This window comes from Benincasa hispida, chromosome 11 (assembly GCF_027475165.1).
Source record: "Benincasa hispida cultivar pf3 chromosome 11, pf3_genome.v1.1, whole genome shotgun sequence".
Lineage (NCBI taxonomy): Eukaryota > Viridiplantae > Streptophyta > Magnoliopsida > Cucurbitales > Cucurbitaceae > Benincasa > Benincasa hispida.
Window position 1 is genome coordinate 51015570 of NC_143488.1, and position 19470 is coordinate 51035039.

Sequence of the window (19470 nt, forward strand, 5' to 3'; positions counted from 1 at the left end):
CTCACTAGGATTAAGATCAATTCATCCGGGTGAAATATAAGTCTCTTCTAGCAACGACGTTATAAAGAGAGACTTAGTATTTCGTGGTCTGGTCTTTATACAAACTTTTTTGTATAAGATGCCCCCACTCACATGTCTCCACAAGAATCATCAAGATCAGATCATTTATAGCACTTACAACAATTGTAACAATTATAAAGCGGACTGTATCAGTAGTGTTACCAAGATAAGGTACCCAACCTTATCCATATACTACAGACCATTTAGGTTATCACTTAAACATGATCCACCTATATGTTTCCACATGCATGTTTAAATTACATCAAATAACCTTGGATCTTAGGTTAATGGATTACTGCATAAGTAGTATAAAATTAATTAACCAATGATTCAACTAACATAAAACTACAGACTTTAGGGATACACCCCAACAATCTCCCACTTGCACTAAAGCTGGGGAAATATGAGCCCGTGAGAGTGAGACATGTATCATAGGGCATACACTATACCCCACATGCTCTTCCACTTGCCCTAGCACACTAGAGACATGTCTCATAGTTCTAAACAGTCTAGGAGATCCTCTCACACTTTAGCCTAGAGAATCATTTTATATAATACAAACAGTTATGTCGAAAACTATGTTCACGAACGAGATGTAATCACATTCCATGTTATTCCGTACGTGCTTACATATGATCTCCAACTTAATCCTTGAATCACGTTATCGCATAAAGTGAATATATTAAGTTATATTTTAAAATAGTTTTCAAATATCTCAAGACATCTTGAATATAGGCAAATTATTGCTTCACAAGAAAAATACTACCTCTCAATTCAATAGACACCATCTAGGATTAAACATGGATTTTCCTAAATCCAATATGAAACAATATAACTCGTAAAAAAAATAAATCTTAAACTATATACACTGAAGTTTCATTATTCCTAAGTTAATTTTCAACACTCAATGATCATATCATCGAATTTCCCAATTAAACAAACCAATTGTATATTAAATGTTAACGAAGTCTCATGTAAAATTGATATCCCCTCAACATTTGAGGTGTCTTAGGAACTATTATCCTTAGATATATCAACGTCATTGTAGATTGGTACATTACCATTCCATCTTTAACATTCGCATCGAACATTAAACAACTTTTTTGTAAATGTAAGATGCATGAGACAAATTAAACAACATGTCCTAAACATTTGTATGTGGATTTTTAATATACAAAATCACTTCAAATCAAATATTTGAAATTGGTTAAACAGTCAAAACTTGTATATTAATTTTTACTTCATTCATCAATATCAATATAGAACAGATAAAATCCACGTTTCATTCCATGTCTATACAAGAATATCGTCATCGCTTAAAGTCATGATTGTGATACTATATCAAAAAAATTCTTGAAATTGTATAGACGCTTTGAACTCCTTTTCATAAAAGAAGATATTCATTTTTACACATCTCATATGCAATAACCAATGCACTAAGACTCCGCTGTAAAACTAAGTAGAAAATTGACTCATAGTCTATTTTCACCTAACAATTCTAGCATGGGTTTTCACCTAACGCCAAAAGTCTTATTTTGAAGACCTATATCTTCAAATACTACACTTTCAAGCTTTCTTTTTGTAGACCCCTGCATATTCTATGAGGTAGCCCCATCAATGAAAGTCTACAAAAAGCTTATTGAGATTAAGTACAATACTTCATCTCATAATTATGACTTTAATAACTTTTGTCAACTTCTCAATACTTGTCATCTAGTATGAAAATTTTGACTTCCAATAAGTCATAGCGTAGGTTGAGTCACCGCATGGCTCTCCCACTACTAAAAGATTCAAAAGTGCTCTCCCACTATTGAAAGATTCATAGTTGTCATTTTTTCATCTTATATGACAATAAAGACTTTAGATAAGCCTAGTTGTAAAGATCGAGTTATCTCATAACTCTCCCACTACCATGAAAACTTATCTATTTGACAGTCAGAAATTGATGTTCAAATGAAACAAATGGTCAATAACACTTGTTAGCTATTTCGTGGTGTTACTTGAAATAAATTCATCAACATAGTCTACACCCTTCAACTTTTCGAATAAATCAGTATTTATCACACAAACACATCATTTTACTTTGGAAAGTCCAAAGGAATACTTAGGTATTTTTTGAACATTACTTTCAGTAAGGATTTCTTTTGACACAAGTTTCTCAACTTACCCAAAATCTGAAATGTCATAAACAAGTTTTATAACACTTCCATAATAGAACAATGTTTCGCAAACATGTTGGCGGAAATAATGTTCAAAACAATGCAATCTATGTCCGATTACCTTAATGAAATCAGACATCAATGTAATTTAAAAACATTAAGACTTAGTTCAATAGAGAACTTAAAATATACTAAGTTGAATAAGGCCATATTTCTCCTATAGCAAAATGTCACACAAATTATACTAAATGCATCTCATCTTTGTCAATTAAGCTTAGTATTTTAAATATCCTATATTAATTATGATCAGATCATAATATCATAATATGTTTGCCTAAGTGATTTAAACTTTAGTCTAATTTCTTTTGAACATTTCAAAGAAAATAGGACATGAGTTGAATTGGAACAGGATACATTTATTCATAAATACTCATCAATCATATTAATGAATTATCTATAAAATCAGACTTATGGTTTCTAACATAGGACCATTTGGGTAAAAAAAAAAGAAAATCGAACGTTGACTAGATAACCTTATCTAATAAGGTTTAATGACATACTTGCATGAGACGACAAGCTTTTGACAAGTAATAATAATTTAACTCTAACTCTTAGAGAATTACCCATAACTGTCATTTCTAAAAACCAAAGTTATGTATCCTTCAGGAGAATAAAATTTTTAATAGCTTATAAATGGTCCTCGAGTCTATGACATGAAGCAATGGCCTTCAGGTTGCCAATGATGACTTCTAAGCATATCATGCCTATCGCTCTTGGGCTATTTTAGTTGAAGCCTTGAATCACTAACTTGTTATTTGATAGTTCTTTCATCAGGATACCTAATAGCTTCATGGTTGATCCTTATCAATGAGAATAAGATCAACCCTCTATTCCTGAACATAATCTGAGACGTACAAAGGCCTATTATGAAGTTTTAATACCAACAACAGATCTTCATCTAAGAAGCCTATGGATGTACAACAAAAGATACATGGGCACATCATAGAGGTCAGAGCACTAGATGCATTTGAGCCTAATAACGCATCAATGAGAGTCTTCTTAGTTGCCTTGAGGAGTAACAACAAGTCATTTATGTTGAACGATGGTTGATTCTTCCATCGCCTTCAATGAACTTAAAGGAGTATCCTCTCTTTCTACTATGCTGGCAACATGATACACAACAACTTCTGGTGCTTTCGTCGAACAGTAGTTGTAGAAGCGTTTTGGAAAGAACTCTGCTAATGTCACCTATCACCTAGGTGGAGGAAAATCCTCGTCTTCCTCCTCAACAAACTTTGGTTTGAACACCTCCTTTTTCCCTATCTTTTTTTGAGTCTTACTTCCTCTTTTGTACTTTCAATAGAATTGTGACTCTTTTTAGGGTGAACTTGGTTTTCTTTTTTTTTTTTTTTTTTTTTTTTTGGTAAGTCACAATGATCCATTCTTTGCCAACATCTCTAATAGAATCTTCTTTATTTCAAGAGTTTGTCATTTGAATCGCTTTGTTGAAACCAAAAAACTATAGGTTCAAGGGTTCCAAAATGGACCAAGCTTTCTTTTTCATTATAAAACACATTTGATGTTAGAGCACTTGAAGTCATCGCCATTGCAACATGATTTGTTTAAGCTTCTTCATCCAGATCCAGCTCAATCTTCCTCTCACGAGCCAGCCTTATAATCAATTCCTTCAGAACGAAATATTTTTCGACTGGTTGGCTAAGGACCCTTTGATACTTGTAGTAGTTAGGATCATCCACTTTTTCTGCTTGTTCCGGTTGTTTGCATTTCAGCAGCTGAATAAGTTGCTTCTTCAGCAGTTTTTCAAACATATCTACAATATTAGAATAAAAAAAGCAGATCAAACCTTCTCCTGCCTTTCTTTTAGAGTTAGGTGACATCTTTTACCTTCATTGTTCCTCTTCTCAATTTTGTTCTCTTTTCCTTTGGAAGAAAATTTTAGCGGGGTCGTATTAACTACCTTTCATTCCTTTGTGGCACTCTTCGCGATCTTTTTGGTGCTTTTTAATTCCTTCTTATCCTTCTTTACTTTAGGGACCAGGAAATTCTTAGTTCCTCTATTGGCGATGCTCAGCTTCATATCGTGGGTGTGTATCGCCAACTCTTTAAATGTTTGAGGCTTTATCCTCTATAGAATGTAGAAGAGTCCCCAGTGCATACCTTGGGTGTATATCTCCACTGTAGACAATTCGGTGAGTCGGTCTTTACAGTCGAGACTCAGAGCTCTTCATCGGTTGATATAGTCAATGATTGACTCTTCCTTTTACTGCTTGTGTTTGTTAGCCCTATCATACTAACAGTACGCTTGGTGCTATAAAAGCAGTTCAAGAACTCTCTTTCAAGTTTTTCCCAACTATCAATCATCTCGGGCTCTAAATCAGTATATGAGCCAGAAGCGTTTCCTTTCAGGGAGACAAATTGCTTGACTAGCAGATCTGCTCTGGTTCTCGAGTTCTCGCATGTTTCAATAAAGTGGGCAATGTGTTACTTTGGGTTGCCATTTCCATCAAATTGCTAGAATTTTGGGGGTTGGTACCCAACAGGCATCCGCAAGTTGCCAATTCTCTTATTGTATGGCTTGAAGTACCTAAAAGAAGTTTGAGATGAACCTCTATACTAAGCTCTATGGAGCTTGTGATCATATCCTGCAGTTGCTGGACTGGCAAGGAGGCAACAGAAGTTGATTGTTGTGGTTGGTTCTCCCACAACACAATTTTCTTTTTGTCGTCGACTTTGACTACAAGATTTTGACTTGACCTAGAAATTTCTTAATACTACATTTGATCTCTTAAAGCAGCAATTTCATGATCCCGCTCCTCAAAAACTTTCATGATGAGGCTGATCTTTTTCTCCATCTCTGTCATGGCTGCTTCAGCTGTTACATCTACCATCATGATAGACATCACTTCAGGGAATGAATCTTTCCTAGATCGATCAAAAGTAGGAGCAAAGTTTTCAAACAAGGAATTTTCCTTGACGACAATTCCACCTTTTGGAGATCCCATCAACTATTCCCAAATTCTCTTCGCAATGACAGAACCTTGTTCTTACTCCTACATGATTCCCTTTGAGCAATTGCGCGTGACAGGTCCCGTGTAGGTATCACTTGCAGCAATAGTTCCGGGCGCAGCTTTGTTTGGTACCATTGGTTTGTTTGAATGTTGAGAGAGAGATGAGAGGTAAATAGGCCCCACTGGACGTGTCAATTTGTCCGCACAAGGTTTTCGAAGAAACTTGTTTCGTGAAGTTAAACTTGTGTTGATGTAGATTTGATTTGGATATGGTTCAATCTCTAGTACTCGATCCTCTGATTCTCTCTCGGTTGAATACATACACTTGACTTGAGGAAGCGAAGTGCGTGTTGTTCTTAAAGTCAAAGTCTTTGAAGAAAATTTGTATCTTTAGGAGACTGGAGACTTGTGTCTTCAATATGTGTAACTTCAGGAGTCTGAGAGTCTTCTGATTGTTTGAAGAATTCTCTCTGGCCTCTCTGAAGTGCAGAATTTTCTATCCCTTACAAATGAAGAGAACTCCTCTATTTTATAGGGTTCTCTGGTGGACTTTGTGGGATTAACTTGATTGGTCTATGAACCTGACCCTTAGGCCCAATTAATTGGATTTGAGCCTAGTTTGGTATTTGGGCCAAATTAAGTGTATTTTTAGGCTTAATTGGACTTTAGTCCAAATTATAACATCAAATTAGACCAAGTTAATCTTATTCAATCCAATGGTCATGATGAAAACAAGTGGCATCATCAAAATTTACCAATTTATGTCTTCAATTTCAATTTGGGACACATGTCAACTTTTAATTGGTCTCAAATTTAATGATTTGTAATTTCGTCATTAATTTAGGAAATGATATGGCAATTTGTGATTGGTCCAAAATTTCTCATTCAACAATATCAATTTAATCATTGAACCACCTCCACCATTACTAGTAGACTCCATCATAATGATTAAATTAAAACCTCCTCTGATACTATAGGATAGGACCTAAATAATATATCAACAACCCACTAAGATCACCTCCAAGACAATCAACCAAACAATAGCACTCTAATACACCATAAATTAATCAACAAATTATCACCAAGCAATTAACCAATAATGGACAGCAATAAACCATAATATTTTGGAAAACTAAAAATAAATAACAAACACGAATTATATGTGGAAAACACCTTCGATGTGAAGAGTAAAACCATCGAACTTGTGAGGAGTCCACCCTTTTCAACTTCTCTTATTATGATAAAATTGAGTGAAAAGTAACCCAAATAAGTCATACAAAGATTAACTACCCACCAATACTTTCATACGGAAGAGATCAACGCTTGAGAGATTAAAAAAACAAAAAAAACCCAGTTTTACAAATACTGTTTAGCAGCGATTACGGACAAACCAGAGCTTCAAACGATAATCAACCATTCAAAATGAGATCCTATGTGTCCCTAATAGACTGGCCAAAATTCAGCACAATCCAACAGTTAAAATTCTGGCAATTGACAACTATGTGGAAATTGTCCCTGAAAAACTGAATTGCCTTTATTCTCCCTCTATTTCTCTTTATTTTCTGTATTTTTTTCACTCTCTTTCTCTTTAGATCATACCTATATCACATAAAAGAAAACCTAAGGTTTTGAAGATGGGTCAATCCAAAAAATTAGCCCCAACTGGGGTAAACATACCTCCCCAACATTTTGGACTCACACAACACAAGTTTAAAAGAAAATAAATTAGTGCATGTGCAATAAGTGGGCTGGACACCCACAACAAAAACTCTTCCTCTTTATTTAAAGTTCTAGCTTTTAAAAAGAGAGGGAAGCAAAGAGAAACTGATAAAGTTTTACAAATTGAAAAAGGGAAGAAGTCAAGAAGGGGAGTAAGAGACTATTGAAGAAGTGAGAAAAAAAATGAGAAGTGAGAAAGTGCTAGGTAATAAATTAAAGTAAATGAGAGAGAGAAAATGGAGGAGGGAGGTGATGGTGTATAGATAAAGTTATAAATACTTTCTGTCTATATACTAACAATAAGAGCAATATTTAACTTTTCTTAAAGGATAAGAGTATTTATACAATTTTTGAAAGCATAGAGATGTGGTATTAGTTCTTCCGTCCATAAACTAACAAGTAACAATATATGTATTTTTAACTTTTAAAAAATTAATGATATTAATGAAACTATGTTCATTGGTATTTTTTACCATTTAAAATTATTAATGAAATTTTTAAAAGTAAAGTATATTCTAAAATTTAGCAAAACTATCCTTTTGAAATCTCAATAAATAGTCAAAGACATTCATTGAATTAATTTGCCTCATGAAGTTGAGAACAAATAAAATAGAAATTGTGTATCATGTCATTTGATATTGGTATGTAGTGACGTTGTTTTTAAATATAAAAAAAAGAATTAATTTATTTTTATATATAATAAAATATTACTTATTGACCGACAATAACATTTTGTTATATTTAAAAGAAAAATCTTACCATTTTATCTTTGGAAACAATTAGTTAATAGGTTGAATGTTATTAAAATTCAGTTTACTGTGAAAAGAGGGAACACTAATACGTGTAACCCCCTAACACGGGTGGCAGTTGGGTAATTTTAGATTATAAAATGCTATCCAATCAATATAAACTCGTAACTAAATAAGAATAAAATGACATTTATAAACCCAAGCGAATATCCAAAGGCTCGAAAAACTCCAAATCTAGAACAAACAATAAAAAATGTGAAAGTTATTTTTGTAGTTTTTCAATCTTTTCTGAATTTTTAAAACATATATTTTAGTCTCTAAATTTTGTTAGCATAGTTTTATTTATTTTTCAAGTTTTCAAAATATATTTTTTTACTCTCGAATCTTTTTAAATATTTTTTTATTATTATTTTAAATTTTAAAAATAATTTTTAAAAATCTACCACTTCTTCTTAAAATCATTTTAAAGCATACTTAATTCAAAATTTCATATAATTATATAAAATGAAAATAAAAAATCGTTTAGGTACTTTCTAAACCTATTTTTAAAAATTTAAAAACTAAAAAGGTACATTTTGAAAACTTAGGAATCAAATACACCTATTTTAAAAAACTTAAGAGACTAAAAATATATGTTTTGAAAACTTAGAGACTAAATGCATTTAATCTTCCAAACTTAGGGACTAAAAATGTAATTTTAATAACAAAACAAAAAACAGGTTGAATGATAAGTTGGTCCATATTTCCTTATTTAGTCCGTGGGCTTTTTTTATAATATGTTCTTTAGCTATTTAATCTTGAATTTTAAGCCTAATAAAACTAATCAAATTAATCAGTTTAATCCCCTAATGGTATTTTATTTTAGATCAATAAATGTAGGATGGAAAATCAAACATTGGCCACAAGTATCCCATACATTAGGTTATGTTATACTTTCAAGTTTATTTAAATCATATACTTTCAATTGTTCAGTTTTAGTCTTATATTTTTAATAAATCTTAAATTTAGTCACGCTAGTTTATTACTTTTAAAAGAAAACATATTATTTGTTACCTATCAACATTTTTCCTCTCATTTAGGAGTTGTTGGGGTGCAGAATTGATATAGGATGTCTGAAGTTCATATATCTAGGGAATTCATATGTTGTGGAATTGATATATCTCTGTTTGGGGTGCATGGTTGTTTTGTCTGAGTTCATATGTCTATGTTTGGGATGTAGATATAGGATATCATGAGTATCTAGGGTAGTTTTTCTAATTCTAAAAGAATCTATTTAAATGATCTACTTGTTTGTTTTGGAGTTTTTTTATACCATAATTCTACAAATGGTTTGTTTGAACAAAATTTTGATTGAATTTTTATTGAGTATACATATTTTTTATGATCATGAATTATGGTCTAGGTTTTAGTTTTGGATCTTTCTTTCCAAAATTCCTTTTAAACAAAGGCAATTATTTTACAAGTTTGATTTCTATTAGTGTTTTTGAAAATTTAGATAAATATTTGGAATCATTTGATAAAGAAAAAAATTCTTTTAAACCAAAGCAATTATTTTACAAGTTAAAAATCTATTAATTGACTTGGGAAGTTTAGACAACTATTTGGAATTATTTAATATAGAATAAAATCCTTTTAAACAAAAGCAATTACACTTGTTGCACAAAAAGTAGATACTAGCTTATACAGGGGCCATATTTCCCAGCCCATTCATAAGGTGCACAAAAATTATATATATACTATGGATTGACAAAAGACCAAGTTACATAAATAGTATATATATATATATATATTTCAAGACATCCACAACATAGCTTCAAATCAGTCAGTCTTGCGCAACAAACGCATGCAATATTTATGTCTCCACTCGGGGGGAATGGCTAAAAAACAGTATTTTTCTGAATATCAATCACCATGATATCCATAAGGGCCAATCGATCATCTTCCTCCAAACCCTCAACCTGGAATATCTGTTGGACAACATCCTTTCGTATCCCAACCTCCAGCTCATATTTCTCTTTTTTCCAAGATACAAGCTTTTCCATTTGAGTTTCTTGGACATTCAACGACAATTGGACTATGTTGAGAAACTTAGATTGGAATGTACTCCTCTTTCTTTTGCTTCCTCTTGAGGTGGTGTTGGTTGGTCCGACACGCCTACTGGTAGGTGTATCTGAGAAAAGCTCGTCCATGCCATCAACAGTCGGTATATTCACAAATGCTTGGTCCTCTAGTTCCTCATTATCCTCTGATTCCAATTTGGAAGCATTCATATTTTCTGTCATTTTCAATGCCTAGTCGATAGGAGTCTGGCAATTTTCACCAATAGCTCTATTCTTCCCAAGAATAAGGGAAAGTTTGTCAAAATGAGAGGATGGTTTGTGCTTCATATCCTTCGCGTTAGGATGTGACTGCAAATGAATATATATTATGTTAGAAAAAGTATACTAATTGTGATCATACACCATAATGTATTAGCTTACCCGAACCCATAAATCAAACTCATTCCAACCGAAGTCACTGCATGCATTACTCAACATCTCATTAATTTCTACGTACTGTCGTTTTATGAACCTCACCTTGCACTCTATAGTCCATGCTCAAATGCCACAATTAGGAACTTTCTCCTACATCATACGTACAAGTAGTTGCAAATAGCCAGGCTTAAAAGTTCCATTATCAACTCGCCATCCATTCTCGACCAAATGCATTAACGGTTCAACCAACTTTGCGTCTTCAACCTTGGACCAAGTGCATTTTTTATCTTATCACGACCGGCCATTAAGCTACATGCATTTGTATATCTAATTGAATTAAAAAGGAAATACATAGAGAAATACATTTAATAGTGCGAATTACGTCAGACATATTTCATAAAAAAAAACAAAAAAAATTGTTCGACCTTACAAGAATATGAAATAAAGTTAATTAAAGTTAAATTCATAAAAAGGCAGTTTCAATGATAAAGTATTTCTTCATGATGTTTGTTCTCATCCATCAAACTTTCTACTCGCCAAATCATCCCTAAAGTTGGTCCATTCATCAGATGTTTCAATAAATTGTATATTATCCTCATCTAATCCACTAGGTACAAAGTTTTCATCCTCTGATGCTTCCAACATTGCAGTTGGCCCCATCTCCCTGGTGATCAGGTTGTGAAGCAAGCAACATGTTGTTATTTGTTTGACATTGGACCTTCACTAGGTAGAATGACTTTCCACAAAGAATTTTCCACCGACCTTTGAGTACGCCAAAACACTCTCTCTATGAAATTCTTAGCGGATGAATGTTTCATGTTGAAAAATTCCCTTGGATTAGTCGGTGCATTTCCAACACCATACTATTCTGAAAGGTGATATCGTTCTCTTCTATACGGTGCTAAGAAACCCTCAGCATTGGGATATCCAGCATCGCATAAGTAGTAATAACTTATACAGGATATATAAATAGTTAGTTGACAAGTTATTTGAGCTTACACACAAAAAATGTTGTCCGGAAAGTTCCATATACCCTTTGGGACCTTCAATCCAGTAGGTCAAAAAATTGCATTCCTAAGCACCTTAGAATCGGTTGTGGGCCCTTTCCACCCTAGCATAATGAATATGAACTCTCCATTTGAAGAACATACACCAAGCACGTTTATGGCTATTTCACCCTTCCTGGTACGATATCATGGTCGATCAGTTACATTAACATTGACGTTGATGTATGTGCCATCCAAAGTACTTGGACAATTCTGTTTGAGTTCTTACGTCATAAATAAGCTAAAGTTTGTGGTTTCTTAAAAGAAAGTTCTTTAGTACTTGACCATATTGATAAAACAGATCTAATACCTCAAACCATTTCCATCTCTCATCAGTGCAGTGATTTGTGATCGGCTCTGATTTTTTTAACAGTATCTCGTGAAGTTGTAGCACTGCAACAAGGACAAAATTGAAATGTTGTGAAACAGTTTCACCAGACCGTGCAAATTATCTTTGAAATACTCGATTCTTAATGTTGTGGGCCAATATGTGGAGGAAAATTGCCACCATCTCTTCAACATGAACACACTGAGTAAGCGTCAGTCGATTGATCATCCTAAGCATGTTACAAATGATGGCAAACGTCTGTCTATCCATTCATGTGCTCTCACGACAACATAAGTCATTCTCATAAATAAGTCGGAAGAAGTTCAGTTACTTAATCTGATTTCTAATAAGCGATGATTGGTTCTCTATTCTACGATGATCATTTAGGAAAAGGGATACAACTACCAATAGTTTTCTCTGAGTGGTGGTAATGATTTGTATAATGGTAAATAGTTCTTCGTTTTCCATATTCAAAGATAGGTAATATGTTGAAATTGTTCTTGAAACCGTGAGAGCTAATATTGATTAAAACTCTAAAGGTACATCAAGAGCTAATACTAATTCCTATATACATAACGACCACTCCAACAATAAACCCAAGTATTGATGGTTTTGTATTATTTTATTGTCCTACACATTCCTAACATGTTGGAATGATCCAAAATGCAAATGCTTGTTCCCAATAAGTATAAGTTCAAAGGTTCATATGGGCCCTCCCCATCTAATCTCCCTATAACCATTTCTAGGTGGAATCTTATAATAATTGAAAATACCATTTCTAGATAAATGCTTATAATAAGAAAAATTCTGATTTATAAAAGTTTAATAACCTATTATGTTATTTAACTAATTTAATCAAAACTAAGTTTGAACAACTCAAATGAAGATTTTTTTGAAAGTACAAAAATTAAAATTGGACGGTTTTTGAAGTATATGGATCAAAAGTCTACTTTAACCCCAAAAATAATACTATTAGGTAGAAAAGTTGATGGTAGCATGCCAATTATGTACTTGAAAGTGGCTAGTGAATGAAAATATCATAACTTCTTTAAAAAAAATCATTTTACTTATTATTATAAAAATGTCCTGCAATTTAAAGTGGTCAATTTTACATTTATTATTATGAAAATTGCCAAACTTAGAAAATTTTACGAAGATGAATTTATAAACCTCCAAATTTCCATTTCCAATTTGTTTATAAAAAACATGTCTTCAAACCTACAATTAAGTGCACTACTGTTATGATTCAATATTATTTTTAAAAACAAAAATAACTATTTATCAATAAAAACAAAAACTTACAATTAATTTTATGATCTTTCAAATCTATCTACAGTTAACTATTGTCCAAATTACCAAAATACCCAAAAATAGAAAATTTTATGAAGCTCTTTGTATAACATAAATAAAACTACTAAGCTTCACATAACAGAAATAGAACAGTATGCATACAAAATGCATACAAAATGCCCAACAAATTATCAAATTCCAAACATACAATTATCAACTAGATATAGTACTTATCAACGAAAAAATAAATATTTGAAATAAACACCAACAAAAAGTTACAATAAGTCAAATGTCGAAAACATGTGTAAATAATCCAAAAAAACATACTACAAGGGGAGTGGACTGTAAAGATTGGTATATAACGTAACACAAACCTCAAACTAATGGAAGGTTGAATAGTTTAGGCTACACAATAAGAATAATGAAACAAATCAGTAAAAAAATTGATGAATTACTTAATAAAGGAACTTGTTTAAGAAAGAAAGGACATACCTTTGTTACTCGTATGTTATCTATGAGTGGAGAGTCCAGGGGTTGCAAGATCAAATGAAATTAAAGCTGAAAGAAAAAATGATGGACACATTAGTATAACAAACCATAACAATTAAGATAATAGAACTTTCCATACCACCTTCAACAGGTGAAAGAACACAATGACACCCATCAAACAAAAAAAAGTTAGAAAATAAAAAAGAAGGAAATAGAAAGAAAAGTATGGTTGATGGAAATAACTCACCAAATTGGCGGAAAAAAACCTTGAACATAGAGGACTCTCGAATTATTGAAGATGGATGAGGAGGAGGTTATATACGGAAGAGAGGAGGAGGTGGGTGGCTCAATATTTAATTGAAGTAAAAAAAAAATCAGAATAAATTAAATATAGATTTGATAAGCCTCAGCTTTTACTTTTACAAATCATAAATAAATGAACTCAATCCATTTCATGAAGTGGTTGAGTCATTAGTGGTGTGGTTGAGTCATTAATGTATATGCAAAAAAAAAAAGATGGAGTTCAATCAACAAACAAAAGCATTAAATAGAAGTGAGTGGACCATTAAATAAGCAAAGTAAAATCACGAGGAGTTAAACACAGCAAAGAGTTAGACATTCCATTGGAATTGGATGAAAACAGAACTAAAATCATGGTGTAGTTCAACAACTATTAAATAAGCAAAATAAAATCATGAGGAGTTAAACATAGCAAACAGAAGTTAAGCATTCCACTAGAATTAGACAAAAACATAACTAAAATCATGGTGTAGTTCAACAGACAAAATCACTAAATAAAAGTGGATGGGGTCATTGTAATATTGAAAAGTACATACATAATTGAACATTGCATGAGTTGGAACATATATTTAAACACCACAGAGAATTAAACATTGCATGAGTTGGAATACATAATTAAACACAATAGAGAGTACACACAGAATTGAACATTGCATGAGTTGGAACATATATTTAAACACCACAGAGAATTGAACATTACATGAGTTGAAACATATAATTAAACACAACAAGAGAGTTTAATGAAACACAACAAATGGTTCGATCGTACTGAACAAAAGGTTCAAACACAACAATGAGTTGGAACACATATTAAACACAACAGAGACTTCAAATCCAACAAAGAAAAAACAAACTATGAACTGATACAAATTCGAATTATATGAATGATATTGGGAAAAAAACTGCAATTTTAGAACATAAAAAATGAAATATAAATAACAACATGAAATAATCAGATGGAATAACTCATCATCGACCTCTTATGATTTAGAAAATAAACCTAAGGTGGATGGTACTCCTTCTTCCCCCCCTTAAGCAGCCCCCACCATGCATTCGACTATCGACAACCCAAAAACGAAAAGGACTGATTCGAAAATCAACTCAACTCAACTCATATTGGGCCCCCAAACAACCCGTTTTGACCTCAAACCACAAGGTTAATAGTATGAGCATTATACCAGTTGAGCTACGCTCTTGTTGGTATTTTCTACTTGTTTTCTTCCTAACTATTTGTTATCAATTAGTATTTTTATTCTAAACTTTAAAAAGATATTCACATATTGTATTTCCTTATATGGAAATTATTATCATGATTTAACCAATTTAAGTAAAAATTAATTTTGATGGACCAAATTTAAGATTTATTAGAAGCCTATAGGTTAAAATCGAATAAATTTGAGAGTATAGAAACCAAAATATATTTTTAAAAAATATGAGACAGAAAATTTATAATGATAAAAATAAAAAAAAAATAAAAACCCTCATAAAAACAATATAAATATAAAATCAAAATACCAAACTTAGAATATAAGCAAAAAGAACAACAATATTAACCGGCACAAGAAGCCATGAACACAGGGGAGTTGATGAATGATGATCCTTCGCCATGGTGAGAAGCTAAACAATGCCGCCATTGACGAGAATGACTTGGCCATTGATCCACTCCCCATCATCCGACGCCAGAAACCCAACAAAAGAAGCCACATCTTTGGGAACACCAAGCCTCCCCATCGGACTTTTCTCAATCACCTTCTTCACTGCTTCCTCATCCATTCCTTTGTAAAACATCTCTGTCGCTGTCGCCCCCGGCGCTATGCAGTTCACCGATATTCCGGTCCCACTCAGCTCCTTTGCTGCCACCTTCGCCATTGCCTCCACTGCTGCCTTCGATGCAGTGTACACTCCTAATCCCGCTGTCGTTGCTGCTACTGCTGTCGACGATATCAGAATTATTCGCCCTCCACCGCCGCGTTTTACTCTGTTTGCCGCTTCTTTGCAGCACAGGAAACATCCCCTAGTATTCACACTGAAGAAGACACTCAACTATTTTACTCATCAGTGTCGTTTAACTTGATATTACAACAAGAGGTTCTATATTCCAACTTCAATCAACTGTTGAGTAAAGACTTTATGTAGATTATTGAGTTATGCCTAAGCTTCAGCCAAATGAAATCGAAAGTTTTTAAGATTAATCCTCATCCACCATTTGAAGATTTAAACTTTTTCCAAAGAAATCTTAAGGGAGAAGAGTAAGTGGCACCTGAAAATTTGGTCGAAAATCTCCAGTGAAGTATCGGCAATATAAGGGTAAGTAGGATCTGAAATTCCAGCCGAGTTAACCAGGATATGGACCTGGGAGCCAAATGCCTGCTCGGCTGCATCAAACAAAGACTTCACTTGCTCTGGATCAGACACATCCGCCCGCCAAGCAATGGCTCGTTGGCTGCTCCCTGCGGCCGAGGATGAGTTGATATCGGCAACAACTCGATCGGCTTCAGCTGAACAGGCGACATAGTTGACAACAAGTCGGGCACCGAGAGCGGCGAGGTGAAGGGCAATGGCACGGCCAATGCCCCGTGAGGCACCAGTCACAATGGTGACTCGATCCTGCAGAGGCAGAGCAGGCAATGGCACTGCAGGGCCTGATTCTAAAGTCATTGTACTCACAGGAGGTTGAGATTGATATATTCTAATGATTAAAAACGTAGCTGCACTGCTCATTGATCTATGCTATAAATTATAAGAGAACATGACAACAACAAAAATAATGCCAGCTCGTTGATCTTGATTAGTATTATCATATTGGGGAAACCAGAGAATTTATTGTATAAAGAAAGTCATGAAAAGTCCTCGATAATGGAGGAGCACATGTAAATATATTACCTGCTACTTGTACTTGATCACGTGTTCATTTCATAATGAATTTGGGTCAAATATGAAAATTGAAGAGGAAATAATTACATTACAAGTTATCATGCTCAATTACTTGGGCGCCCCTCCATTGTTCACCAGGTTTGACTGTGACAGGAACCAACATTGAAGCAGGGCCAGTGCATATGAAATAGTCTTTCCCAAACTTGTTAGATAATGAACCAGGGCTTGCTATGTATATGTCTTCAAACCCCATCCTTATCACCCTGAAGAATAGCTCTCTCCCCTGAAATACAAGGACCCAAAAACTATTAGTGTGTTAATAATAAGCACTCAAGTAAAAAAAAATGTTCACTAACAGAGCACTTCTATATTTCATATTTGTCTTAGAAACACTTTTGATGTGCACTTCGATCAATTATTTTGGCTAAAACAAATACTTGAGCAAAAAAAGGGCTCTAGATGTGCTCTTTCACAAGGCACTTTTATGTTAACTTCATGGAATGTGTTTTTTTAAGTCATGCTAAAGGCATAGTTCCAAGCATAGCCTCAATACTTTTTGAAGGTGTTGTGTGATACAATGAAGTAGTCATTTCTCTTTACCTGATCAAGAGTCTCATACTTTGAAGGTGTGGTGTGATATACAGGCTTCAATCTCTCTGCTGGTGGGGCAGCATAAACTCTACTGAACTTGTTCTTCAACATGGTGAAAGGCACATCTTGGAGGCTCCATGAGCCTGCTTTTCCTTGAGGCTCAGAGCCAAACGAGAACCAATCGGGTTCCTCGGCCTTCATTGCTTCGGATGGAGACAGTACTTCAAAAGGGGAAGATAGAGGTGGGTGAGAGCAATAGGAGCATCCCTGAAGCCCCTGAATTGCTGCCCCATCTCGTCGCTTGAACTTGAAATGACTCAATATTGCGCTCTTTAGCGTCAATGGCTTCAGTCCCGTGTTCTTCACGATTACAGCCGTCGCCATACTTTCTGAATAGAGAGTGACAATGTAAGTAATCTCCATTTGCTTACTACTGCAGCTCAACTCTACCTGCAACAAGACCAAGATAAATAACTTTGTAGTAATATATAATTAGTTGCATAGTCTCCAACAAGGGTCCATAGCTCAGTGGTAGAGCATTTGACTGCAGATCAAGAGGTCACCGGTTCGAACCCGGTTGGGCCCTCTTTTTTTTTTATCTTTTTTTATTTTTGTTCCTTATCACTTAGGTTATTGTGTGAGATTCAATACTGAAATGTCCTCCTCATACAAAGGCAATCAGCGAACAAAACTTGGTTCTCTGTCTAATCAAAAGATGAGAGGTTTATGGTTTTTCTAATCTAACCCTTCATTACTTGGTACTAAAGAGAAGAAGACTATAAGAAGTTAACAATACAATATATGTACAAAAGTATATCATTGATGTAGCTTCTGCTCCAGCAGACACAACAAAATTTGGAGAAAAATAAGAAACATTATGAATTCATTTGACTCGGCAAAATAAAAAACCAGTTCAAATTTCGTGAAAGATACAAATGATATTCTACCTGAAGAGCATCAATGGCGTCGGAATCGACATCTTTGACAGTCCAATCGGAAGGAAGAAGAGAAGATTTGGAAGAAGAATCAGAAGCATCATCAATCACAAGAGCAATCCCTCCTTTAGCGGTGGGAGTGGTAAAGAGAACTTCCTCAAAGCCGTCGTCCTTCCAATAGACTTTGGGTTTGTAGGAAGTGAGATGGGCATCAGAAATGTGGAGGCGTAAGGAGCTGCCGTTGCGGACGGTGAGGTCGAGGGCGGGAATGCCATTGGAGTCGTGGAAGTGGATGCCCTTGCGGCCAAATTTTTCGTTGAGGACATCGGCGGTGGAAGGGGAAGTTGCAGAAGAAGAAGAAGCCCTAATGATGTTTGGCTTTGGGAGAGGAAGGCAAACCAGAGAAGCCATGGAAGATTGGGATAAAGAGAAGGCATTAATGGCTTCCACACACACTTCAACACATCCTTACTTCCACCAATGCTTTTTTTCATTTGGATTTCTATTTTTGGCCAAATCCAATCACAACGCGGGAAAATTTACCTACTTTTCTATTTATTTTCACCATAATTTAACAATTATTTACATTGGATCCACAAAATGGACAACCCAAAAATTAGGCAAAAATGTGAAATGACCCATTTTTTTTAAATGCCAAATGAACATGGTATATTGAGAAACATTTGTAAGCAAGTTAGAATAAGAGTTAGTTTAATAATAATTAGTTATATGTTAGTTAGTTGTTCAGTGCATGTGTAAACATTTTCCCTATAAATAAAGTACCTCTCAATCATTTAAGGAGAGATCAATTTGATTCAAAAAACTAGAGTTTGGTTTACACCAAAATGGTATTAGAGCACTCCAAGAATCTAGGCTAATGGCGAGAAGAAAAGTTGCCCACTCGAGAGGAGGAGACAACCTGTGGCAAGATCAAGAGGTGGAAGAAACCCCCACCCTCTCTCCAAGAACTACAACACAACGCTTATTGTCCGTTGAGAACTATTTGGCGGGAATACATAGAACTGTGACTAGCATTCAAGAAAGTATGGAAAGCCTCACTCGTAGGGTTGAGAGGCTAGCAGCAACACCTCAAAATCAAGAGAACGCTCAATCATTCGTGCAAAAATGGGAAAGAAGAGGTCAGCGTGGTACTGGACAGCCAAGAAATTTCCAATTTCAGCAAGAAATTCATCAAGTAAGAGCTTCAAGATTGCATAGGCAGCTCCAAGAAGATCCAAGAAGATGTTTGAATAGGCAAGAATGGCAGCAAGAATTCCAAGGTTGGGATGCTTCGAGTGAGTATGATTAAGAAAAGGAGTTATATACTCCAAAGAGGCAACGAGAAGAGAGGTATGGAGATAGATGTGATTACAAAATGAAGATTGACTTGCTGACTTTCAATGGAAAGCATGACATCGATACATTCC

The 19470-nt window shown here is 34.3% G+C and overlaps 2 protein-coding genes and 1 non-coding gene across 5 annotated transcripts; 1 reads left to right on the plus strand and 2 right to left on the minus strand.

The window, feature by feature from the left end:
- Window positions 1–13126: 13126 nt before the first annotated feature.
- Window positions 13127–16364, minus strand: LOC120091405 (NADPH-dependent aldehyde reductase-like protein, chloroplastic). Of its 3 annotated transcripts, XR_016524544.1 has the most exons (4): window positions 15904–16364; window positions 15198–15669; window positions 13347–13412; window positions 13127–13259 (listed from the first exon to the last, which is right to left on the minus strand). XR_016524544.1 is itself a non-coding variant. In XM_039049412.2 (2 exons), exons 1-2 carry the CDS (start codon window positions 16362–16364, stop codon window positions 15261–15263), a joined length of 870 nt encoding a protein of 289 aa, XP_038905340.2. In that variant the 3' UTR covers window positions 15046–15260. The 3 variants fall into 3 exon arrangements, 1 of the variants encoding a protein (XP_038905340.2); XR_016524543.1 differs by having other exon boundaries at window positions 13160–13412; XM_039049412.2 differs by lacking the exons at window positions 13127–13259; window positions 13347–13412 and having other exon boundaries at window positions 15046–15669.
- Window positions 16365–16445: 81 nt separating this feature from the next.
- On the minus strand, window positions 16446–18552 carry PNSB2 (NDH-dependent cyclic electron flow 1). The gene is made up of 3 exons (XM_039049411.2): window positions 18056–18552; window positions 17118–17558; window positions 16446–16800 (listed from the first exon to the last, which is right to left on the minus strand). The coding sequence occupies exons 1-3, from the start codon at window positions 18452–18454 to the stop codon at window positions 16606–16608; spliced, it is 1035 nt and encodes a 344-aa protein (XP_038905339.1). The 5' UTR covers window positions 18455–18552; the 3' UTR covers window positions 16446–16605.
- TRNAC-GCA (transfer RNA cysteine (anticodon GCA)) lies at window positions 17623–17694 on the plus strand. The gene has a single exon. It is a non-coding gene; the product is annotated as a tRNA-Cys (tRNA).
- Window positions 18553–19470: the final 918 nt, after the last annotated feature.

What these genes read in the sequence shown, in the direction of transcription:
- PNSB2 (XM_039049411.2), bottom strand. Translation starts at nt 18,454, where the DNA reads ATGGCTTCTCTGGTTTGCCTTCCTCTCCCAAAGCCAAACATCATTAGG. An exon ending in ACGCCATTGATGCTCTTCAG is followed by an intron (nt 17,559 to 18,055) that starts GTAGAATATCAT and finishes GTCTTGTTGCAG; the next exon opens with GTAGAGTTGAGCTGCAGTAG. An exon ending in AGTATGAGACTCTTGATCAG is followed by an intron (nt 16,801 to 17,117) that starts GTAAAGAGAAAT and finishes CTTGTATTTCAG; the next exon opens with GGGAGAGAGCTATTCTTCAG.
- LOC120091405 (XM_039049412.2), bottom strand. Translation starts at nt 16,364, where the DNA reads ATGAGCAGTGCAGCTACGTTTTTAATCATTAGAATATATCAATCTCAA. An exon ending in ATTTTCGACCAAATTTTCAG is followed by an intron (nt 15,670 to 15,903) that starts GTGCCACTTACT and finishes TGTCTTCTTCAG; the next exon opens with TGTGAATACTAGGGGATGTT.